General features: G+C 43.1%; 2 protein-coding genes and 1 pseudogene across 3 annotated transcripts in view; 2 read left to right on the forward strand and 1 right to left on the reverse strand.

Moving 5' to 3' along the window:
- The window catches only part of LOC140455512 (cytochrome P450 2K1-like), a 45,119-nt pseudogene extending 41,726 nt beyond the window's left edge, over window positions 1-3,393 (reverse strand).
- LOC140455513 (uncharacterized) overlaps window positions 1-4,960 on the forward strand; it is an 81,162-nt gene extending 76,202 nt beyond the window's left edge. Inside the window, exon 3 of the transcript XR_011952898.1 lies at window positions 4,755-4,960. The gene's annotated coding sequence lies outside the window, so the exon portion shown is untranslated. The remainder of the gene's footprint in view (window positions 1-4,754) is intronic.
- A 17-nt stretch (window positions 4,961-4,977) lies between these two features.
- Window positions 4,978-23,448, forward strand: LOC140455517 (uncharacterized). Of its 2 annotated transcripts, XM_072550461.1 has the most exons (4): window positions 6,757-6,947; window positions 7,935-9,141; window positions 20,251-20,276; window positions 21,525-23,448. In XM_072550461.1, the coding sequence occupies exons 2-4, from the start codon at window positions 8,385-8,387 to the stop codon at window positions 22,428-22,430; spliced, it is 1,689 nt and encodes a 562-aa protein (XP_072406562.1). In that variant the 5' UTR covers window positions 6,757-6,947; window positions 7,935-8,384; the 3' UTR covers window positions 22,431-23,448. The 2 variants fall into 2 exon arrangements, with proteins under 2 accessions (XP_072406561.1, XP_072406562.1); XM_072550460.1 differs by lacking the exons at window positions 6,757-6,947; window positions 20,251-20,276; window positions 21,525-23,448 and adding an exon at window positions 4,978-5,042 and having other exon boundaries at window positions 7,935-10,334.
- Window positions 23,449-25,778: the final 2,330 nt, after the last annotated feature.

Here is a 25,778-nt window from a genome sequence, read left to right on the forward strand (position 1 = left end):
CTAGGGATGGACAATAAATGCTGGCCATCGCATGAGGGAATTTTTAAAAAACACTTTATTGCAAGACAAGAGGGCCTACAATGTCCAAGAGAGGAGCTAGACTGGGTGGGGTGGGGGAGGCGGTCACACAGCTGAGGTTGTCACCCTTACCCGGCAACGGAAGAAATGTTTGATCTGCTGCCAACATTAGCTTGATATGGAGGTGCCAGTGTTGGACTGGGGTGGAAAAAGTTAAAAATCACACAACACCAGGTTATCGTCCAACAGGTTTATTTGGAAATACTAGGTTTTGGAGTGTTACTCCTTCATTAGGTAGCTGATGATGGAGCAGTGCTCCAAAAGCTAGTGCTTACATATAAACCTGTTGGACTATAACCTGGTGTTGTGCGATTTTTAACATTAGCTTGAGTGAGAATGAGGGAAGGGCCGGTGAATGTCCAAGATCGACTGCAGACGGAGTGAGATGTTGGAAGGCTCATAGGGGCACTATGTGATAGCCACTCTGGTCGAATGGGCGACCCCCAGTTTCATTTGTGATTTTCAAAGCTCGCGATGGAAGAATATGTTCATCAATTAAATTGTGGAATATAAACATTTAGAAATATTTCAAAGGTTGTCATTCGGAAATATTCCATCTGTTTGACGATCAGGCTCAGTGTGCAATGGCTGCCGTTGTACCTCTGCTCTGCATCCATTCTCAGCAACTGACAGGGGTTGGCAGCTAATTTTACAAAGGGTTGGATGGTCTTTGACCCACAGCAACCATCCTTCCAAAGAAGACCATAAGACATAGGAGCAGAAATAGGCCATTCAGTCCATTGAGTCTGCTTCTCCCTTCAATGAGATCATGGCTGGTCTGATAATCCTCAACGCCACTTTCCTGCTTCTTTTCCCACAGTCCTTGATTTCATTACTGATTAAAAGTCTATCTCTCTCAGCCTTGATTATGCTTAATGACCTAGCCTAGACAGCCCTCTGTGGTAAAGAATTCCACAGATTTACTCGCTTCTGACAGTAGAAATTCTCCTCATCTCTATCTTAAATAGCCGGCCCCTTATTCTGAGATTACGAGCTCTGCTCCTAGACTTTCCCACAAGGGGAAACAACCTCTCTGCATTTACCCTGTCAAGACTGCAAATGATCTTTGTTTGTTTCAATAAGGAAGCCATCAGCACCATTTTACAGATCTGGCAGCTGGTAGTTCCTCAAGGTGTATGAACACAAACCGCTCCTCAGGTCCCTGCAGAATTCGCTCACATGCTAGTTAGAGATTCTTAGAGGGAAAATCCTTCCCACTGGTGAATCTGCAAGGCTGTTGAGCGATGGTGAAATGTGTGAGGTCAATGAGATCCTGACCCCTCAGAAAGCCTACCACTGCAAGTAAACCCTGTTTCAGCTGGTGCCACAGTACGTTATAACTCAATAAGTTGCTCAACTTGTCAGAACATTGCATCTGAAAACCCCAGTGCTGTGGTGGGTTGCAAGCTCAGTGACTCCACAAGTGGCCTGAAAAGATTCACAGGCAAAAATGAAAGAATCATTGAATTATACGGTACAAAACAGGCCCTTTGGCCCATCATATTTTTACCAGCAAAAGCACACTATTCCCTTCAGAAGTGTCACTTTCCAGGATTAGGCCTATAGCCTTGAATGTTATGACACTTCAAATGTTCGGCCAAGTACTTTCTGAAGGTTGTGAAGTTTCTCGTTTCAACTACCCTCCCAGGTAAGGTATTCGGGACCCTCACCACCTTCTGAGTGAAAAGCTTTTCCTCAACACTCCTCTAACCATACTGCCTGTCACTTTAACATCATTCTCCCTTGTCACAGACCTTTCAACTAAAGGGTACAGCTGCTTCTTCTCACTCTGTCAATCCCCATCATAATCTCGACATGTCCATCAAGTTACCCTCTCCCTCAACTTTTTCTGCTCCAAAGAAAACAATCCAAGCTAATTCAGCCTCTCTTCATAGCGAAACTGCTCCATCACAGGCAACACATCCTTCTGATAATGTGTTGGCTGTAACTATACATTGTACTCCACTGCGGTCTGACCAAAGTCCTGTACAGCTCCAGCATGACCTTCTGCTCCTCTAAGTTATGCCTTGACTGATAAACACAAGTGTCCCAAATGCCTTCTTCATGACTCCATTAACCTGTCCTGCCTCCTCCTTCAGAGATCTATGGATAAGCATCCCAAGATCCCTCTGTTCTTCTGAGCTTTGCAGCATCCTGCCAGTCATTGAGGACTCTCTTGTCTTGTTCCTTCTTCCAAAATAATCAGCTCACATTTTTCAGGGTTAAGCTCCGTCTGCCCATCTGACCAACCTACCTATATCTTTAGAGTGATAAAGCATGGAGATAAATCCTTCGGTCCAACCAATCCATGCCAAACCAAATCCAAAACTAAACTAGTCCCACCTAACTGCTCCTGGCCAACATTCCTCTCAACCTTTCCTATTCATATCTGTCCAAATATCTTTTAAACATTGGAATTATACCCACAAAATCCACTTTCTCAGGAAGTTCATTACATGCGCAAACCATTCCTGTAACCTAACACCTTTCTTCTCACTGTCAACCACTGGGCTAATCTTCATGTCATCGACAATCTCACATATCACCCCACACCCCCAGACTTTGGAATATTGTCACTTTTAGAGCCACCTGAAGTTGGAGGATATCTCCCATGCAGCATCTCGCCAACAAGTGTTACCGTGCAGCTGCTGAGCAGTACCTTGGCTCAGGTGCTCATTTGCAACAGTGCTTTCTGACCCTGTAAACTTGCTTGGCTGCATAATACTCCTGGCTTTTACAGCCACTTCAACACAGTCACAGAAACAACTTCCACCCAAAACCTGAAAGTGTCAAGAGAAAGAGTCATGATGCAGAAGACACAAAATCATTGTGTCATAGAATGACATGATCAGAGGGAAGACAAAGTCATAATCACAATGTCACAGAGCCATAGTGTTACAGAATCAGTAATACAGAATCACAGCGCCATAGTGTTACAGAATCACAGTGTCAAAGGATCACAACATTACAGGATCTGTCACACACTCAGTCAGTTTCACAGTCACAGTGTTAAAGAATTACAGATTTAGATGCACATACTTTTTCTCTGGGTCCCTCCTTCCAAGGCTTTCTCCTATAAACCCTAAAACCATTCAGAATTCAGTGAAGGAATCCACTAACCTTGATCAGGGCCTAGTCTAACCTCTTCAGGTCCAGTTGGTGCAAGTTTCCAAGCAAGGGAAGTGGAGTCGGTCCAGGAGGGAAATTGCTGGGAACTTTGGTTTTCCATCGCATATTGAAAACCAACAGAAGAAGGAGCATAAACAGTATCAGACTGGAGGTATAGTCTGTGGGAAGATGGCTGAGGATGGCCATTTTGTACAAATCCAGCCACTGGCAAAGCTCCTTAGAGTTTTTACAGTGTCCTTATCTGTATGAATGTTTTGAACAAAGCCCCTTCCTTGTTGGTAGACTTTCTACACTCAGCTGATTAAACTTGTTCACTCACTTGATTAAATGACACAGGGTAAACCCTCCTGTTAAATTTAAAACCAGCAACACAGAAACAATTTATCTCGTGCAGTAATCTGTAAAAACTCAAGTGGCCAAGAACTATTGAAAGTAAAAATTAACCAATTTATTTCTTAAAGTATAACAGAGAAAATTAACTAACAACTATTTACTATTCCCTACTCTAACCTATCTGTCACCTTCCCTTCTATAATATTAGTCTGATAAAACAACACTTCTTATCTCAAAACCAGGCAGCTGTAGGCTCTTGTCTTCGCATCTTCGTGTCTCTTCTTTTTTCCTTGTCGGGAATTTCTGCTTTACAAGTTACTGATCGAAAAGGTGCCTTTGTAAGAGAGCTATGTTTTTAGGCAGTCTGTTTACATGCTAGGTCATGGCAGTTCTCCTCTCAACTGTACAATTTTCCCTGGTCTTATATTCCAGAACATCAGATTGTGCCATTAGCCCTCAAGATTGTCAATATACTCAATTCAAACTTGATTGGAGTTTGATATGTTTCGGGTATAATTTAAACTGATTGGCCAAATTTGAATTTGTTTTTGTCTCCAAGCAACAAACTAATTGAGTTGTTCAACCCAGTGTTACACTGTTACCTTTTTGAGTACACTTAGTCTGTGTCAGGTAGTTATGCTGCTTTTAACTCTCCTCCCTGCCTGACCGGTACATACTCACCAAGGACACAGAGTAGCCCTTGATGACTAAGACAATGAAAGATGATCAGGAACATGCAATAATGTGGAGTTGAAGTTAAAATCCCATCAGTTATGATCTTATTGAATAGTAATGCAGGGTCGAAGGGCCGAGTGGACTACGCTTGTTCCTTTTTTATGTCAGAATGTTTTGTCAATTTTCTGCTCAGATTTATAACTCACAATAGATTCGCTGTTTAGTTCAACCAATCAACCTGGTTTATCAGCCTGGTGTGTTCCCATTTATTGAAATGCTCAGGATTCTACAGTAAGAGTCCTGCACACAATCTATTGGTTAATGTCACTGTGGCTAGGATACTTTCTCCATCAACAATTTTATTATTCTCATTTATCATGCAGCAACCATCTCCGAAGAAAATGACACTTACATTAACATATTCATTGTCATTGCAGCAAAAAAACTTTATAACTACATAAGTGGTTTTTTAAGCATGTTGCAAATCTTTGATTTCATAAAACATATGTTCTCACAAACACTTTCTCACTTTTTCCTAGTTGATCTTAACCTACTGTGAATCCTCTTGCAAGGATGCCTACCTTGAAGAAGCTCTCCTCCTCCCTCCTCATTCCTGAAGAAGGACTTATGTCCGAAACGTCGATTCTCCTGCTCCTCGGATGCTGCCTGGCCTGCTGTGTTTTTCCAGCACCACATTTTTCAACTCTGGTCTCCAGCATCTGCAGTCCTCACTTTCTCCTAGTTCTCACAAACAGCAATATATCAGTGTCAGAGCTCAAGTCTCTGCAGTGAGAATTAAATCTGCAATTTTCTGAATTAGATCAAAGGTGAGAACTGAGTCATGGCTTAGTTTCTAATATTTTCTTCTATTTCTGTTGTATTCAGAGCCAGTTTCTAAGGGGAGAAGTCCCATTGGTGGGTACAGAATGCTTTTCCCCCTATAAACTTGATTCAAAGTGGTAACTGATTTCAGTTGCAGGTGTCAATCTTGCCTGTGTGCCTGGGTTCCTGAAGCTGTGAAAATTGGGGTCGGTGATCGAAAAAAGTGGGTCGACTCCAGGAGAAAGGATCCTCTGCAGACTAGATACTGACAGATGATCCCATATGAAACAAAAACACAGCTATCCTAAACCTCACTGGCTTATTCCAGAACAACTGTCCACTGCCTATTAATCCCTTATGTTCCTCAGTGAGACTGAGCTGCAGTGGGCTGACCCACTGCTAGACACACTGAGTCAGAAGGACTATTTTCTCCTACTTGTCCAGGGTCCTGCACCCAGATATGGCATTTGATGACAGTAACATCAATAATACAGATGTCTCTTAATGACAGAGGTCATTCTTCATTCAAGAGTGTGAGTAACCCATGTTTATGTACTCTCACCAATACTGTCCACCGTTCTCTCCCGTTAGATAATGTCCTTTAAATTTGCTGTTGTCACTGGTGGATCATCCACAATGCTCTTATTGTCAGGAAGCTGGACATCACACCCATAATCAGGGAAGGTCAGTGAGTTGATGGTCAACTGACTAGGGACAAGGTCCATCCATTCTTTCTGTGGCTGATGTCACCATTTTGTGTATCCTCACACTGAGGAAGTGTAATTTGTTGATGTTCATGTCTATCTGAGTTGGCTGACAGACAGAAATTAGAGGGTTTTTGAAGAACTGTTTCAGGTACTGGCTAGACCTGGGGTGGATCACAGTATTCCCCACAGAGAGAGAGAGAGAGAAAGCGCGCGCACAAGAGAGAGAATGGCCACAGTCATTCTAGTGTACTGCATGCTGAACAATATCACTCTCAAACAAGGTTAAGCCTGGGACAGCTTAGGAGAGAAACTAGGAGGGGTGAATAAAGTGGGAATCACCAGAGAGGTAGGCAGACCAGGCCATCTTGGGAGAGGGGAATGGACTAGAACATCCCTGGAGAGGAAAATGGACTGGAACTGTCCTGGAAGAGAGGAATGGTCTGTCACATCCCTGCAGTGGGAATGAACAGGAACATCCTAGGTGAGGAGAAAGGACTGGAACATCCTGGGAGAAGGAAATGGACTGGGACTTTCCTGGAGAGGAATTGGATGAGGTGAATGTTGAGGCTCAGAAATTGAAGGTGAGGAGAGATGAATCTCCACAGAAGGTGACCCCACGACAGGACACAAGTGTCAGGTCTCAACTCAGGCAGAATCTCACAGAGTGAATCACTTCACACTCCCTGAATCTTTCAGCAGTCTGAAAATCTTGGATACATCCTCCAAGCACTCAGTCAATCTTCCCTCTCTCTTGTGTTCTGCTCTCCTGTGCATGTGCTGATCCCACCGACCAATCCTCTTAACTACCGCCTTGGTTACTGTGGGTGTTTCTTTTCCAATCTAAAAACATCCAAGGCTACACATCCCACACTGACGCTGTCAGTTTGAGAGCCTTCATGGATGAAAAATGCTAGTCGCACGCGAAAACATTTACCGGGTAACCGAGACAGCAAGTGCAATAAGTGAGGTGTTATTCAGATGGATAATAACAAGTTTAAATCTCCACCTGATCTGCTGCTCAAAGTCACCTCCATTTCCCCGGTCAGTTTCCCAAGTTTCAGGAAACTCATGTTGCTCCAGAAATATTTGGATTGACTGTGAGAGACGTCAATCAGAGAGTCCACCCACTCTGCCCATTGTCTCCTCTTCCTCTTCCAGAGCTGGTTCACTTCCTATAGGGACTGAAAACCAAGTGAGGAGATGGTGAGTGAAGGAGCAGCTTTTATACAAATTGTATCCCATAATATCCACACCAATCTTCAGGCAGTCTGACTATCCTGTGGGTAATCAGGGGTGGAAATGTCCCTTATGCTGTGTGAGAAGATCCAGCTGAGAGAGCTGTTTACTCGGTGCTTTGTGCTGAACTGTTTGACTGGAGCTCTGTGTTGGATATTGAGTGTTTTTATTGGAAGCATTTCCCTCTGATTTCCAGGCTTAGTTTTGTTGATGGCTCATTCCTGAATGTGAGAAGTTGAGGTGTAATTATCTGGTAAGAGGTGCAGAGTGTCTTAGGATTCTTCCTGATTTCCTATTACTGAGTTTTGTTTGTGTGTGTGTGTGTGTTCGGAGCTGCCCATTATCTTGGGAACTGTAATTTATACAGTTTCTCTGAGGGAGAGTTGCCTGCTTGGAGGGACTGGACTGAGGGTCAGATACCTCATTGAGTGATGGTATATAGAAAGTATCTACATTGAAATAACACTTTCCTCAGCTTCTGGCTCCTCCTGCTCAGGGTTTTTTCCAAATAATTTTGAAATACAAGGGAAGAAATGGTGAAATTTATAATGAATTAACATTTCTCCCAAGTGCTTTTTATTTGAAACACATTTTCAGGCTAAAACTGGCTTTTGACAGCACAACACAAGCTCATTGTGATTTACTAGCCTGTTTTATACTCTGCTTGGCTTGTTTTTTCTATTGCCCTCATGGTGCCTTGGGAAGGTGGGGTGGGGTCTGGGTGGAGGAGAGAAAGTAGCCTGCTCCTGATTACTAATCAGTGTCCGTGCTGAAAACACAGGGTGTATGATAGTCAAGTGTGGGAAAAGGAAAGGACATTTTATCTGATTTCCCCGCAAAAGGGAATAGCAGATGGCACTCGCTATGGTACTGTGTCTCACTGAGGAGTCAGCCTCTTCATCAAAGGAGGACAGGGAGTTGAAGGAAATCATGTTTCCTTTTCCTGTTTTACAGAAGGATTGCACCACACTGCATCAGAGAATACAGAGAGGATAGACACCGCAGATAGATCCTGACCATCATCCAAGGAAGAACTGCACAACTGTGGGAAGACATTCAGTCCCTTCACAGCATTGCTCAATACAGACAAAGTTGGGCAGTGAAAGCATCGTCTGGAAATCGGTCAGGTCAGGAGCTTTGACATATCAGATCGGAAACTGGTCAGTAGCGTGGAGCCTTCCATCAGAACCAGCCTTTCTGAAGGTTTGGCTGGAGATGATTGGTCAGGGTGAGGCTGGGAAGAAGTGTGAGTAGCTCAAGGTGTGGTGAGAGCTTCAATCACTGACTCATTCGTACAGGAGAGAGGCTGTTCCAATGTAAGGAGGCCTCCATAGGCTTGTAGGACCCTCAAACACACAGTGATGAACAAATGTTGATGAACGAAAGTAACACAAGGACAGCTTCATGGAAGAGAAACCATTTAAGTGTGAGGTTTGTGATCAAGCCTTTGCACACTCGTCAACACTTGTGAAACACCGACGGATCCACACTGGGGAGAGGCCTTTCAGGTGTGAGGTGTGTGGCAAGGCCTTTGCCCAGTCGTCTGGTCTCATGTATCATCGGCGTCTTCACACAGGGGAGAAACCATTTACCTGTGAGGTTTGTGACAAATCCTTCTCGCACTCTTCCCACTTTCGAAGGCACCAACGCATGCACACTGGGGAGAAGTTGTTCAAATGCGAGGTGTGTGACAAAGCCTTCACTAGCTCCTCAACTCTCCTGAATCACCAGCACACCCACACAGGGGATAAGCCCTTCAAATGTGAGGTGTGTCACAAGAATTTTGCACGACTATTGACCTTGGTGAATCACCAGCGTGTCCACACTGGAGAAAAGCCATTCACATGTGAGGTGTGCCACAAATCATTCTCGCAGTTACCAAACCTCCGCACGCACCAACGCATTCACACAGGGAAGAAGCCATTCCGCTGTGAGGTCTGTGAGAAGACTTTCATCCGGTCCTCTGATCTCCTGAGGCACCAGAGGATACACACCGGGGAGAAACCCTTCAAATGCCATGTGTGTAACCAAGCGTTCACACAGCCATCAACACTGCTGCAGCACCAACGCACTCACACCGGGGAGAAGCCATTCAAGTGTGAGGTGTGCGATAAGGGATTTGCACAGTTATCAGGCCTTCTGTATCATCGGCGCATTCACAGTAGATAACTATCAAAGTGTTAGCTGTGACACCAAACTTTCTGACATCATGAAACACTGAGGTAGCCACAATGAAGGAAAGATAACAGAGTGCAAGGTGCATTTGGGAAGGAAATGGCCTAATGGTATTATCACTAGATTATTAATCCAGAGACATAGGTCATGCCTGGGGACTTGGATTCGAAGACTGTCATGGGAAGTGTGGTATTTGATTTCAAAAACAAATCTGGAATTAAGAGTCTAAATGGTAATTGTGAAACCAGTCAATTGTCAGAAAAACCCATCTGGTTCACTGAGGCCCTTTAGGGAAAGAATTCTGACCTGTTCTGGCCTCTATGTGACTCTAGACCCACAGCAGTGTGGTTGACTCTTAAAACTGCCCTCTGGGCAATTAAAGATGGGGAATGTAGTTAACCTAGCCATCCATGAATAAAAAAAAGGTGCATGACAAAGACTTTACAAACTCGTAAAACCACCCACACTTTCAGAGAATTCAAACACCGTTCCAGAGAGGGATTTACAGAAAAGTTTTTCTGAAGCTTTCAAACCTCTAGAAGCATCCAGGATTTGCACAGGGAGGAACCGTGTCAGTGTGATCTTTGAGCTGAGGCCATTCAGAAGCCATTCAAGAATGCTGTACTGACAAATCAGTGTGTCGCTGGTTCATCAATGCATTCACAAAGTTCTAGAATAAACCCAAGACACAGTGGTCAGACCTTCCAGAATATCAGTGAACCCACAAGATACACCAAACCCTTCCAGTGTGATCTGTGCCAAGATTGTTTCACCACCTCTTCCTCCTCTTTCATCAAATACTGTGTCCACACAGATATGGAGCCAGATGACCTAGTTCCACTGCAGTGAGAGTTGACTCTGCTGTTTACCGTCCACTGCTCTCAGAAAGGAATCGTTGTTCCAAAGTACTGTCTATTTCAACAGTGTCTGTTTCAAACCTCTCTGACCATCTGTTTAATTGTTTCAAGAATATGAATTTATCCTGTGACCAGGTCACAAAAAGATATCTAAATGTTCAGAAACTTCTGTATATATTCAGCATCCTTTCAGTGCAACATCAGGTACAAGTCACTTACTGACACTTACTCTGACCAAGACAATTGGATACTCAGTTATGGTAGGTTTGCTTGCCGAGCAGGTAGATTTGTTCTCTGACGTTTCATCACCATGCTAGGTAACATGATCAGTGAGCCTCCGATGAAGCACTGGTATTGTATCCTGCTTGCTATTTATGTGTCTTAGTCTGTTGTGGTAGGTGAAATCATTTACGGTTCTTTTTCTGAGAGGTTGGTAAATGTAGTCCAAATTGATATATTTGTTAATGGAGTTCCGGTTTGAATACCAGGCTTCTAGGAATTCCCGTGTGTGTCTTTGTTTAGCCTGTCCCAGGATGGATGCATTGTCCCAGTCGAACAGATGTCCCTCTTCGTCTGTGTGTATGGATACTAATGATAGTTGGTCATGTTTTTTGGTGGCTAGTTGGTGTTATGTATCCTAGTGGCTAGTTGCCTGCCTGTCTATCCAGTGTAGTGTTTGTTGCATTTTGTAAATGACATTCGTTCTATTGGTTGTTGGTCGGGGTCCTTTAAGTTCATCAGGAGCTGTTTCAGTGTGCTGATAGGTTTGTGGGCTACCATGATGCTTAGAGGCCGGAGTAGTCTGGTCGTCATCTCCAGGACATCTTTAATGTATGGCAGGGTGGCTAGAGTCTCTGGGCGTGTTGTGTCTTCTTGATTAGGTCTGATGTGTTGGAATCTATGGACTGCGCTTATTGGATACCCATTGTTCCTGAATACGTTGTACAGACGTTTTCCCTTGGCCTCTCATAGTTTCTGGGTGCGACAGTGTGTTGTGGCTCATTTAAATAATGCCCTGATGCAGCTCCGTTTATGGGTATTGGGATGATTGCTCCTGTGGTTGAGTATCTGGTCAGTGTGTGTGGCTTTCCTATAGAGGCTGGTCTGCAGCTCTCCATTGGCTTTTCATTCTACTGTGACGTCTAGGAAGGGGAGTCTGTTGTTGTTCTCTTCCTCTTTGGTGAACTATATACCAGTAAGGATGTTGCTTATGTGTTTGTGGGTTTCTTCTAATTTGTTGCATTTCGTGATGACAAAGGTGTCACATAGTGGACCCAAAGTTTGGGTCGAATTGCGGGAACCTGATGAAGAGCTTATGCTCCAAACACCCACTCATCTGCTCCTCGGATGCTGCCTGACAGGCTGTGCTTTTCCAGCACCACACTTTCTGATCCTAGCATTTGCAGTCTTCACCTTCTCCTTGTGGGAAGGGCTGTTTGTTTTAACTTCTGCATAACTGCTTCTGCTAAGAGTCCTGATATTGGTGATTCCCATGTTCAACATCAAGATCTACAAACAAATCAATGGGGCGCCTGTGTGACCTCTCAATATCAGGACTCTTCGCAGAAACAATTCTGCAGAGTTTACAGAAACAGCCGTTTTCAAGATCCAACCCACGCTTTGGGACCGATATGTGGATGACACCTTTGTCATCATGATACGCAGCAAATTAGAAGAAATCCACAAACACATAAACAAAATTCTTACCGGTATAAAGTTCACCAAAGAGGAAGTGAACAACAACAGACTGCTCTTCATAGATATCACAGTAGAATGAAAAGCCAATGGAGAGCTGCAGACCAGCATCACAGGAAAGCCACACACACTGACCAGATACTCAACCACAGGAGCAATCATCCCAACACCCACAAACGGAGTTGCATCATGACATTATTTATATGAGCCACAAAACACTGCAACACTCAGGATATATGAGAAGGCGAGAAAATAACACCTATACAACATATTCAGGAACAATGGGTACACGATAAGCACAGTCCGCTGATTCCAACACAACAGACCTAAACAAGAAGATGCAATACGCCTAGAGACTCTGAGCCACCCTGCCATACATTAAATACATTTCAGAGACGACAACCAGACTACTCCGGAACCCTAGGCATCATGGTAGCCCACACACCTAACACCACACTGAAACAGCTCCTTATGAATTTAAAGGACCCCGTACCAACAACCAGCGGGACGAACTCATTTACAAAATACCCTGCAAGGACTGGAACAAACATTACATTGGACAAACTAGCCATCATAATACATGAGCACCATCTAGCCACCAAAAGACATGACCAACAATCAATAGTATCCATACACACAGAAGAGGGACACCCATTCGACTGGGACAATACATCCATCCTGGAACAGGCTAATCAAAGACACTCAGGGGAATTCCTAAAAGCCTGGCATTCAAACTGGAACTCCATTAACAAACATATCAATTTGGACCTACTTCTCAGAAAAAAGAACCGCAAGTGATATCAACCTTCACAACAGACCAAGACACATAAATAGCAAGCGGGACAGAACACCAGTGCTTCATCGGAGGCTCACTGATCATGTTACCTAGCATGGTGACGAAATGTTTGAGAACAAATCTACCAGCTCAGCAAGCAAACTTACAACCTGATCCACAACCTGAGCGATAAATCTTGTCCAAAATGGATACTCAGTGGTTAGAAAGGTTTCAGTTTCTGATCGACCAGCACAAGCTTTCAGGGGAGGGGTAGAAATAGAGGTACTTCAATTAGCCTCAGTCTCTGGTCTATGGAGAGGGAGCATCAGGCAACAGTCCCCTTCCTCATCAGTGAACCCAGCTACAAATTCAATGAGAATGCAGGATATATCTCAGCTGTAACAGTCTTCAGTGTCTCACAACATTCACTGTCTGGCTGTTCACATGCTGATTGGGCAATCAAAGAGAGCAGTTGAGACCAGTCAATGTCCGCAGTCTGTCCTCCAGGTTAGTACTGTGAGGAGACAACAGCTTGCAATCACAGAGTATCTTAATATAGTGAAGCATCCTGAGGTGTTGCATAGAAACATAATTAGAAAAAACATGAATGAGACAGAGGAGAGATTAGAAAGGATTTACCAAAAATGTGGCTAAAGAAGTGGATTCAATAGGGTCCAAATAGCAGAGAGAGATGATGCAAAGAAACTTAGGGAGGGAATTCTAAGGATCCCTTGCCACCCAAATAGCATCTTTTGTGTGCACTGTCAACATTTCGTGCCTCATACCCCCTTCACCACCTTCTCCTTATACATTCATCCTTCGTAGATAATTAGTTCTCTCTTGAATGCCTATACTGAACCTGCCTCCATCACACTGTCAGATGGAACATTCCAGATCCTAGCCAGTCACCGTATGAAATGGTTTTCTTCATGAGTGTCCTTTTGCCAATCATCTTAAACTTGTGTCCTCTGATTCATGATCCTTTCTGTGCAGCCCCTCAGGACTTAAAAAAATCCTCTCTCAAATGCACTCTTAACCTTTCCAATGAGAACAGTCCTCTCTTCACCAATCTTGCTCTGTAACTGAGATCTGTGAATCCTCAAGCAATTCTTGTGAATTTTTATTCCACTGTCACTAATGTCTTTATCCTTTCTAAAATATGATGCCAAGAATAGGACACAGCAAGTTCACTTGAGGCTAAGCCAGTGTTTTATCCAGGTTTAGGATAACTATCTTGCTTTTGTACTCTGTGTCCCTGTTGATAAACCCTGGTTGCAAATGGTGCCAGTTGCTTTATTGAATGCTCTGTCAAACTGCCCTGCCAGCTTCAGTTATTTTGTCCAGGCACACCAAGGTCTGTCTGATCTTGCATCTTTTTGGAACTGTACCTTTATTTTAGATTGTCTTTCTACATTCTTCTAATAAATCACTTCAGATTTCTCGGCGTTAAATTCCTTCTCCCACCTCTCTGCCGATTTCACAAACCTATCTCCTTTTGATATTTTACACTAACCTCTGCAAAGCTCACAATACTTTAAACTTTGGCACTGTTCAAATGTTGTTCTGTCCTGTACAGCAGGATCATTATAACTCAGGAAGAACGTTAACACAATACTGATTCCTGGAGAATTTCATTCTCAACCTCCCTCTAGCCTCAGAAACATCCATTCACCATTCCTCACTGTTTCTAGTCACTCAATCCATTTTGTATCCATGAAGTAACTTATGTAACAAATCTGTTGTACAGCACATGTTCAACTTTTAGAAGCCTATATGCATCAGATCAACAGTATTCCCCTTATCAAGCTTCTCCGTTACCTCAACAAATTACTTATAGAGGGAATTTGCATTGTCATTGTCCTTCACTTAGCTGTTCTGCATCTTGTTAATTAGCCCACACTGGCCCAAGTAATTTAATTTTGTCCTCAATTATTCTTTCTGGAAGCTTTCCCCATCACTAATGTTAAATTAACTGACCTGACTAGTATTTGCTGTGTTTATCTTTGCACCCTTATTTGAATGAGGGTGTAATATGCACAATTTTCTTGGTCTCCTGCTCCACTCCCAGTTCTCATTAGATTAGATTAGATTACTTACAGTGTGGAAACAGGCCCTTCGGCCCAACAAGTCCACACCGCCCCGCCAAAGCGTAACCCACCCATACCCCTACATCTACATCTACCCCTTACCTAACACTACGGTCAATTTAGCATGGCCAATTCACCTGACCTGCACATCTTTGGACTGTGGGAGGAAACCGGAGCACCCGGAGGAAACCCACGCAGACACGGGGAGAACGTGCAAACTCCACACAGTCAGTCGCCTGAGGCGGGAATTGAACCCAGGTCTCCGGCGCTGTGAGGCAGCAGTGCTAACCACTGTGCCACCATGCTCTCAGGAAAACAGGAAAATTATGGCCAAGCCTCCCCAGTTCTCACTCCAGCCAAATAATCTCCTTTTTTAAAGGTAGCCCATTGTTCATTTACTGTTTTGCCTGACGTTTGATTCCAACTTATCAGGTCAAATCCTTCTTATCTCATTGTAGTTGGGGTTCTTTCAATTAATTATTCTTATTCTGAATTGTTCGTAGTCTTGTCCAGCGCCACATTTAAACTTTATTATTTAATGATCACTGTCTCCTAAACGTACCGAGTGACACTTGAATTCATTCAGTGACATCCCTGATCCTGGCACCAGAGAGGTAACATGACATCCTGGAGTTGCAGCTCCAACTGTAGCAATTTCCATTGTCGGTTTCCAGAGCTATCAATTCTTCAATCACTATTGCTTCGTTTTTGGTGTACCTCCTTGTACAGCAGAGCAAGCTATAGTGCAATGAAGTCCCCAGATCACCCATCGTTTTCATCATTCGCAGCTCAATACTGGTTGGAGAGTGAGATACATTCAGGGCTCCTGCACTACCTTCCTTCCTAATACTTCCTAAACACATTCCTGAGTAGCCCGGCTCCAATTTTCATATGGTGGGCTATACTTTTGTAAAATGACCCAGCTCTCAGGAGCTGGTAAGAGGTGGAATCACCTGCTTTGATGTGAAATATAGTTATATCCCCTTCAGGTGACAGGTGTTTGACTAATACCACGGGGATATGTTTGTAAACTGCTGTCTGGGAGAACTATTGTCCTGGGTATGGGGAGGGAGTGGGAGTGAGTCTCTTCAGACCAGAGTTCTCTCAGACCATCATACCTTGATGTCTTAATGATGTGATATGTTCACCTTACACTCTGCCAAGATTCATTTCATGTCCTGGGAAAGATCATGAATCACTGTCAAATGTTTTCTTATTTTGGTTGGTTCAGAGTTTGGAGGTAGAATATTACGTTTGTCTGCTCAATGAATCTTCTGTACAGATTTACAACAATGAATTCACTGTTTAGCTTGAGCCAAGCCATTTAATTTCTAACCATGGTGTGTTCCCCTTCACTGAGACACTCAGCATCTGATGAAGAAGCAGCACTTCGAAAGCTAGTGCCTCCAAATAAACCTGTTGGACTATACTGTGCAATTTTTTTTAACTTTAATACAGATAAATGTAAGATGTTGCATTTTGGTGGGAAGTGTTGCCAAAGACACCTTGGGGTGTGGGTTCATAATTCCTTGAAAGTGGAGTCACAGGTAGACAGGGTGATGAAGAAGGCACTTGCTTTCTTTGGTCAGAATATGGGGTACAGGAGTTGGGACATCATGTTGTGGCTGTACAGAACATTGGTAAGGCCACTTTTAGAATATTGCGTACAATTCTGGTCGCCCTTCTGTAGGAAAGATGTTGTTAAATTTGAGAGGGTGAAGAAAAGATTTACAAGAATGTTGCCGGGACTGGAGGGTTTGAGTTATAGCGAGAGACTAAATAGGCTGGGGCTTTTCTCCCTTGAGCATCAGAAGCTGAGGGTTGACCTGTTCAGCATTTATAAAATCACGAGGGACACGGTGAATAGCTGTGACCTTTTTCCTAGGGTGAGGGAGTCCAAAGCTGGAGTGCATGGGTTTAAAGTGAGAGGAAAAAGATTTAAAAAGGACCTGAGGCAACTTTTTCACACAGAGGGCAATGTGTGTAAGTAATAATCAGCCAGGGGAAGTGTTGGAGGTGGCTACAATTGCAACATTTAAAAGGCACTTGGATGCATATATGAATAGGAAGGGTTTAGAGGGATATAGGCCAAATGCTGGCAAATGCAACTAGGTCAGATTGAGTTGTCCAGTTGGGTGGATGTGTTGGACCAAAGGGTTCGCTTCTGTGCTGTATGACTCTAAAATGCATTTACAACTTCAAGTTCACAGGGAGCATTTATCTCCTAAGTTGTGACTTGACAGCCAAGAAGTGAAAGGTTGTAAATAGTTAATTTCACAAATCATGTGCTCCCATAAACAGGAGTAGGTAAGCTTCAGTGCTCAGGTCTTTGGAGTGAGACTTAAATCCACAACCATCTGACTCAGCGGTGACAATGAGAGCTAAGACACAACTGACAGCATGAGATAATATTTCTGTTCAACAGGTTCAGTTTTGAAATGATTCAGTCCCAAGGCTGTGTACAGAATTCTTTGCTCTCTGGAAATGGGCATCCTGAAAGTTTGATTTGATTTAAAAGTGTGAGCTAGTTTGAGCTGCAGTGTTGTCTTAGTGTTTGGGTTCCTGAAGTTAAGAAAGATCGTAAAGACCCTGATGTCAGGAAAACTGAAACTGATGGAGAAAAAGAGTAGATTACATGAATGAGGAACTTCCTCCAGACAAGTTATTGATAGTGGATCTCCACATCAAACAAAACCCAATAATCCTAAATCCAACTGGTTCAAATACATTGGCTCATTGGATAGCACTGCTGCCTCACAGCACCAGGGATCTGGGTTTGATTCCAGCTTCAGATGACTGTGTGGAGTGTGCAAATTCTCAGTGTCTGCATGGGTTTCCTCCAGGAGCTCTGGTTTCCTCCCACAATCCAAAGATGTGCACGTTAGGTGAAGTGGCCTGGCTAAATTGTCCATAGTGTTCAGGAATGTGTAGGTTAGGTGCGTTAGTCGGGTAAATCGAGAGTAATAGGGTAGGGGAATGGGTCTGGGTGGGTTAATCTTCAGAGAGTTGGTGTGGACTCCATGGGTCGAATAGCCTTATTCCATGCTGTAGGGATTCTACAATTTTATGATACAGTATCATTTCAAAAAATCTCTGGTGTTCCTCAATGAGACTGCACTGCAGTGTGCTCTCCCAGCAGTAGATGTACTGTGTTTAGAAGATTCTTTCCCCGTATTTACCCTGGCGTTGCTGCCAAATGGAGAACCCAGTGACACGGAGGTTGATAAAATGGGAGCATCTCAATATCTGAGGCAGGTGAGTCTTGATGATAATATGAAATTGTAAGTGACCTGAGTTAGAGTGTTAGCTAACATTATTCGTCTTTCTTCAGACATTGTTCCTCGTTCCATTAAATCTTCAGTTTTCACTTTATAGAGTCCCTTTGTAGAGGCCTCTTGGCCCATCAAGTCCACATTGACCCTCTAAAGAGCATCCCACCCAGCTTCAGCCTTTTCCTTATTCCTGTAACCCTGTATTTCCCATGACTGCACACCTAGAAACTTAAGGCAATTTAGCATGGCCAATCCATCTAACCTACACATCTTTGGACAATGGGAGGAAATAGGAACACACGGAGAAAACCCACACAGATATGGGGAGAAGGTGCAAACTCCACACAGAGTCGCCCGAGGGTGGAATCAAATCCGGGCCCCTGACGCTTTGAGGCGGCAATGCTAATCACTGAGCCACAGTGCTGTTTTTTGTTTCAAAATAGCAAACCTCGACCATGTAAACATGTGACCCATCTCCAGCCTCCGTTACCCAAAATGTCACCTCCAAATCGTGAGGAGGGGTATTTGTCAAGTAGAGAGAGGGGCAAGCTAGATGCCATTGGAAAGGGTGTTTCATCGGACGAGGATCGAAAAGATAGCAGAAAGTTTTGCTGCGCAGTGACGGATCATTCTAATTGCTTGGACAGTCACAGTCATATCTCAGTGACTGCACGTACATGTATACTCAGTCACACCTAGCACCTCCGTTTCCTTTGCCCCACTGATGTATATTTGCTGATCCCACCATTGCATGTTATCGCTGCCTTGGATCTGTTGGTCCTCATCTTCTGGTCTGTTGTCAAGCCCAACAGAGGGTGCACACTCTACGATGATGTCAGTTTAAAAGCCTCTGAAGATGAAGCATGCCATTCCCACAGTAGAAAATCTATCAGTTATTGAGAGAGCAGCTGCAATAAGATGGTTTATTTAGATGGGACACCGACAAGTTTAAATCCCCACCTGATCTGCTGCTGAAAGTCACCTCAATTTCCCCGGTCAATTTCCCAAGTTTCGGGAAATTCATGTTGCTCCAAAAATATTTGGATTGACTGTGAGAGACGTCAATCAGAGAGCCCACCCACTCTGCCCATTGTCTCCTCTTCCTCTTCCAGAGCTGGTTCACTTCCTATAGGGACTGAAAACCAAGTGAGGAGATGGTGAGTGAAGGAGCAGCTTTTATACAAATTGTATCCCATAATATCCACACCAATCTTCAGGCAGTCTGACTATCCTGTGGGTAATCAGGGAGTGGAAATGTCCCTTATGCTGTGTGAGAAGATCCAGCTGAGAGAGCTGTTTACTCGGTGTTTTGTGCTGAACTGTTTGACCGGAGCTGTGTGTTGGATATTGTGTGTGTTTAATGGAAGTATTCCCCTCTGATTTCCAAACTGCGTTTTGTTGATGCCTCATTCCTGAATATGAGAAGTTGAGGAGCGATTATCTGGGAGAGAGATGCAGAGTGTCTTAGAATTGTTACTGATTTACTAATGTTGAGTTGTGTGTGTGTGTGTGTGTGTGTGTGTGCTGGGAGCTAGTTATTATCGCGAAGACTGGGAATACAGTGTAGCCAATTTTGTAAGTGAGTATTGGAAATTGGTTATTATCCTGGGTACAGCAATTTCCACAGACCAAGGGACTCTTTCCCCATTCAAATTGCAGTACTAAGGGACTTTTGCAGTGGCAGTATATAGAGGCAGGGATTTATACCTCAAAGTATATTCCGTAACTCAGTGAGATCATGATATATCGGTGATTGAACTTCGTATTCCTGGCTTTTCTTTGATGTTTCGCAAACCTTTGTCTCAGATTGAAAACGAACAATTAATTTCCCATTGATTTCGTTTGTGGGAGTGAGTCCACTGTTCTCCAAATGTTTCTTCATTTCACTTCTGAAAGATCTGCCTCTAATTTGTCCTGGACTCCCGAACCAATGAAAATAATTGTAAAACAAATCAACTCCAAATTTCTAACAGTCTTAGGAACAGAACCACAGTTTGTTTGACCTCTCCTCATTGTGTAACTGTTGCAGTCCAGGAATTATTCACTAAATTTGCACTGCACTCCCATCATGAGGCTTTTCTTTGTAATTTTTGACTTTGTTATGATCATTAATCACTGTTTACTCAGGCAGTTCAGAGTCAGGCATGTTGTGTGTGAACAGAATCACATGTAGACCAGACAGTTGGAGCAGGTCCACTTCCCTGAAGGATAATGTTTGGGTGTTTGGGACAATTTGAAGGTTTTCACATTTATACTCTGATTCAATTCAACTAATAGCCATACTTATTAAGTTCTCCTTTATAGCAAGGAGTGGTTGAGATGAGCAGCAGAGATCCCTTTTAAGGGGAAACTGGATAAGTGCATGAGGGAGAAAGGAACAGAAGGATCTGCTGGTAGGCTGAGATGAAGAGGGTGAGAGAAGGCTCGAGTGTAAGGTAAAGACTTGCATGGACCAACTGGGCTGAATGGCCTGCTTCTGAATGCAATTTAAATATGGAACTTTCCATAGTTAGATTTGAACATACAATCTCTGGATGGTTAATCCAACACCATAGCATCTCAGCTGCTAAACCTGGAGTCATGATTATTGAAATTCTTCTTAATGCCTTCCTTGAAGATTCTATCTGAAGGCCTCAGCCTCTCCAAAAAGCCTGCACTTCGAATTAATAGCTTTGACCATAGCTATGGCTGAGAGCTGAATTTGAGATGTGCAGTCTGAGTGAGTGCAGTGTACCTAGGACCCTTCATTCAGCTGTACTGAATCAACATTTTCCTCAGTTTTTAGCACCTACTGTACATGGTTTCTTCAACTAATTTTGAGAAATATAGGGAGAACTTTCAAAATCTTCATTCTATTAACATTTCCTTTGAATGTCTTTTAACAGAAACATATTCTCAAACTGTTTTTTGCGAGGATGACATAAGCTCAGTGAATTGACAACACATTTTATACTTCAGCCAATATCTTTTCCATGGTACCCTCATGGTGTCTGGGCAGAAGACTTGCCCTGGTCACTATCCGGTGTTCTTGCTGGAAACACAGCATGTGAAAATCAAATGAGGAAAACGAAAGGACTTGTATTTGATTCCCCCACACAGGGAACAGCAGTCTGTCACTCACTGTGCAACAGTCTCTAACTGAGGAGTCAGTCCTTTCGGTAAAGGAGGAGAGGGAGTTGGGGGAAATAACATTTCATTTTCCTGTTTTACAGAAAGATTGCACCGTACTGCACCCCAAAATGCAGAGAGGATAGACCACCGCAGATCGATCCCGACCATCACCCAAGGGACAACTGCACAACAGTTGGGAGACATCTTCACATATTGTTTAACACAGGAAATCAGTCAGGGTCAGGGGAACTTTAACATATCAGCATATCTGAAACTGGTCAGTGGTGTGGGGCCTTCCGTCAGAACCAGACTTTCTGAAGGTTTGGATGTGAGTGAATGGTCAGGGTGAGCCTTGGAAGAAGTGTGAGCGCCTTCAAGTGTGGTGAAAGCTTCGATCATTCATTGAGTTGTATGAAGCACTGACCCATTCGTAGAGGTGACAGGCTGTTCAAGTGTGAGGTGTGTGTGAGAAGAGGGCTGACAAACTGGTGAGATCTCTTCCACAAAATGTACATCTGTTGCAATTCTTTTTACACAAGCACAGTTTCCTGGAACAGAAAGTTTCAACTGAGATGTGCAACAAAGCTTTGTCAAAGGCATTGATGCTGATGGTTGACCAACACATGTACACCGGGGAGAAGCCACTCAAAGGCGAGATATTTAACCAGGATTTTGGAGGGCAATCAGACTTGGTGAATTATCAGCACATTTGCACAGGGAAAAAGGCATTCACGTGTGAGATGTGTGAAAAATCTATCTCCTCATCATCAGGACTCCACATACACCAGCGTATTCATACAGGGGTGAAACCATTCATGTGCGAAGTATGTAACAAATCATTCTCGTCATCGTCAAACCTCCGCAAACACCAACGCATTCACAAAGCAGAAAAACCATTTCAGTGTGAGGTGTGTGATAAATCATTCACACACTCAGGAACTCTTCGCAGACACCAACATATTCACACAGGGGAGAAGTTGTTTAGGTGCGAGGTGTGTTGCAAATCATTCTCCAATTCATCAAGACTCTTGCTCCATCAGAGGATTCACACAGGGGATAAGCCATTCACATGTGAAGTCTGTGATAAATCATTTTCGGATTCATCAAACCTCCGTAGGCATCAAAGCATCCATACTGGGGAGAAACCATATCGGTGCGAGGTATGTGACAAATCATTCCCCAGTTCATCAAGACTCCTGCTGCACCACAGCACTCATACAGGGGATAAACTATTTACCTGCAAGGTTTGTCACAAATCATTCTCGCAGTCTTCAAGCCTACACACACATCAACGCGTCCACACAGGCGAGAAACCATTCACTTGTGATGTGTGTATCAAATCATTCTCAAATTCTTCAACTCTCCGCAGACACCAACGCACTCACACAGGGGAGAAACCATTTACATGTGAAGTGTGTGATAAATCGTTTTCGAGGTCCTGGAACCTTCTGCTCCATCAGAAGATCCACACAGGTTAGTAACCACTTCAAGTCTGAGGCCTGTGATTATGTCTTCAACCATCTGGGAATCCATATGATTCACATGGGACAAATTCGTCAGATGCAACTTTGTGATTGCCTTTGTACAGTTGGTGTACCTCCTGCTCCATCAACACACTCACAGGGACAAAGCCTTTTGGAGTGAGTTTTGCAATAAAGCCTTTACACAGTTGTCAGACCACCTGGAATATTGGACCTCCTGGAACATCAATGAATCCACATGGTACACCAAACCCTTCGAATGCAATGTGTGTCAGGATTTTTTCACCTCCTTCTTTCTCGTCAGATAAAAATTTCGCCACACAGATTTTGGACCGTTTCCATTGCAGAGAGCTGTCTGTGTTGTTTACCCTCCATTGTTCACAGAGGGGAGCTGTCATTCCAAAGTTGTATCGGTCTCAGCAGGGTCTGTCTCAAACCTCTCCCACTATCAGTCCAGTCATTTCAAGAAGGTTATTTAACCTTTGAGCAGATCATCAAACATCACCAAAAAAAAAAGGTACTTGCTGAGGATCACTTCAGTTTTAACGTTTGTAATGAGCTCACTGCAGGGTGTTCAGTGGGACTGGGACCCAGACAAAAAGCAGCTTTCACTCCCATCAAACAACTAGTGATGACATCACCAGTGCTGAGGGATTATGATGTCAACAATGGAGTCATCCTGCAGTGTGATGTCAGTGAAAAAGGATTTGAAGTAACCCTCATGCAGTGAGAACAACCAGTTATGTTTGTATCCAGAGTGTTTACACAAACTGAGTAACATTGTGTACAGAATTTTCAGTGGTATTGGGACTTAGAACAAGAAGTAGCTTTCACTCACATCAAACAAGAGTGACGACAACACCACAATCAGTTGAGAATTCACCAGGCCAGGGAATTCTCACTGATCATTTCCTGGTTCACGTTCTCCTAAGTGTAGTGTGCTAACAGGGCTGAGGGACTATGAAATCAATTGTTATAAACTTTTTGAGAGATTTAAAACAAATCCTTTTATTTATACTGCTCACTTGTATCAATAATTTTTTGTTACTCTGACCACATTACGAACAATGCTGTATTAGACCAAGTACTCTGTTTCTGTTCAGGAATAGAAAGTTACTACAATCCTATTAAGTCGAAAATTGACTTGTACTTTGATAGCGCCTTTGACAACAACCATATGTCTGCAGTCCGCAACATACAATGAGCTACTTTTGAAGGTCAGTCATAATTGTACTGAACATGCACACAGCTTCCACAAACATCACTGTGACAGTACCTGACAATCTGTCTTTCTGTGGTGTTGGCTGAGGGAAAGGTGCAGTCCAGAACATCAGGGGCAACTTGGAAATGTGATACAGGACTGTGTTACTTCATATAAGAGAGCAGATAGGGCATTGGTTTAAAGAGTCACCTAAAAGATAACCACTGATAATGCAGTGCTCTCTATAGGCACCCGAGTGCCACATACAATAACACACCATTAGACGCATATTCCAGCTTCGTGTGTACATTGGGTGTGTGTTTGTTCGAGAAAAGAACAGATATGAATGGTGATGAGTTTTCTAGTTTCCAGAAGAGAATAGGATTCTTTACTGGGATATCCATTATTGGGACATTTACTTTGTTAAAATATGTTGAGAATTCACCAGCTCAGGGAGTTCAGAGAGGTCTGTGCTCAGTCATAAATTAAAAATAGAAAATGCTGCAGAAACTCAGCAATTCTGCTAGCATCAATGGAGAGAGAAATACAGTGAACGTTTTGAGTCTGGAGTGGTTCAGAAGAGGAATCATATTGGACTTGAAATATTAACTGTTTTTCTCTACCAGATGCAGTACACCTGCTGACTTTCTCCAGTATTTTCTGTTTTCACTTCAGCTTTCTAACATATACATTATTATAATTTTATTTCAATTTTCAGTTAATTTGATTCACTCCATATAATATCAATAAATGTCACAGACCACAGCAAGAGTTGTATCTCAGCTGGAAGTTTGAAGAGTCAAACTCTGGAACTAGTCATACCCCTGACCAAGTGATAACACTGGCATCCACCCAAGAATTGCTCAGGTATGTCCTGCAGAAATGTCCTGTACAAACTCAGAATGTCTGAAAACATCTCCCATACAACTGTGTTTAGTGAAGTTTATTCAGTTATTATAATTTAGGAACAATAGCAGCCAATTTTCATAGGACAAGCTCCCAGAAACCTTAATGTGATACTGACCAGATTGTCTGTTTTTCTGATTTATTGTTGGATCCATACTGCCCCGGACATAGGGTGATATCCCCTGCACTTCTACAACATGGTTTCAAGAAATGTTCAACATTCACCTGAGAGGGCAAAAGATATCATGCATTAACTTATCTGAAAGATTATTTCGTCAAGAGTGATGCACTCCCTTACTCTCACACTCAAGCATAATGCTCATTTGCAGCAGTATTTACTATCTGCAAGATGCACTGCAGACATTCACTAAAGATCGTCAGATAGCATCGTCCAGACCCACGATCACTTCCAGCTAGAAGAAGGAGGGAACACCATCACCTTTATCTTACCCTCCAAGCCACTCACTACTGACTTGAAAATACATTGCTGTTCTTTCACTGTCCTGGACAAGTTCCCCTCCAAACCACTTACCATGCTGACTTGTAATGTTCCTTCACTGTCCTGGAATTCCTCCCATTTTGCTGTTGTGGGTCAACCCACAACAGGTGAACTGCAGCGGTTCATGAAGGTAGCTCACCACCACTTTCTCAGGGTCAACTAAACACTTACTAGCTAGTGATGCCCACATCCCACATATGAATAAAGAAAAAAAAATCCAGGATAAGTCCTGACGGATAGTTGCTCATCATTTACAATATTGGTGTTCTACTAAAATCAGTTTCTCAGGGTTTAAGTCCAAGGCTGTCTAGATTGCTTGTCAACCTGAAAATTTGATCTGATTTAAAATGTAACTCTTTTGAATTGCAGATGTCAGTGTTGTCTTTGTGTCTGAGTTCCTGAAGCTGTGAAAGGGGGTAAAATGTCTGGGCTAAAATGTCTGGGCTCAACTGGAATGGTCATTTTAAGAGGTTGTCTTAAGTCAGTACTGCCGATAAATCATTCTGCTTTCATTCACTATTCATTAAAGTTCTTCTGTTTAGACACAGTTCTAATAATGTGTCAGGAGTAAAACTGGAGATGTAAATCACTTATATGGTAGACTGGTGTTAGTTTTAGTGAGGTTTTTGTGCTTGTTTTCAAATTCCTCCATGCCCTTGCCCCATCCTTCCTTGAATCTATTTCACTTCTCAATACTGCACTAGACTGGTAGCCAAGAGCTTTTGAGCTCAAGTCCAGG

This window comes from Chiloscyllium punctatum, chromosome 30, assembly GCF_047496795.1.
Source record: "Chiloscyllium punctatum isolate Juve2018m chromosome 30, sChiPun1.3, whole genome shotgun sequence".
Classification (NCBI taxonomy): domain Eukaryota; kingdom Metazoa; phylum Chordata; class Chondrichthyes; order Orectolobiformes; family Hemiscylliidae; genus Chiloscyllium; species Chiloscyllium punctatum.

Coding starts and splice junctions, on each gene's coding strand:
- LOC140455517 (XM_072550461.1), top strand. CDS start 8,385: ATGGAAGAGAAACCATTTAAGTGTGAGGTTTGTGATCAAGCCTTTGCA. Junction 9,142..20,250: donor GTATCATCGGCGCATTCACA/GTAGATAACTAT, acceptor GCTGAGATGAAG/AGGGTGAGAGAAGGCTCGAG. Junction 20,277..21,524: donor AGAGAAGGCTCGAGTGTAAG/GTAAAGACTTGC, acceptor GTTTCAACTGAG/ATGTGCAACAAAGCTTTGTC.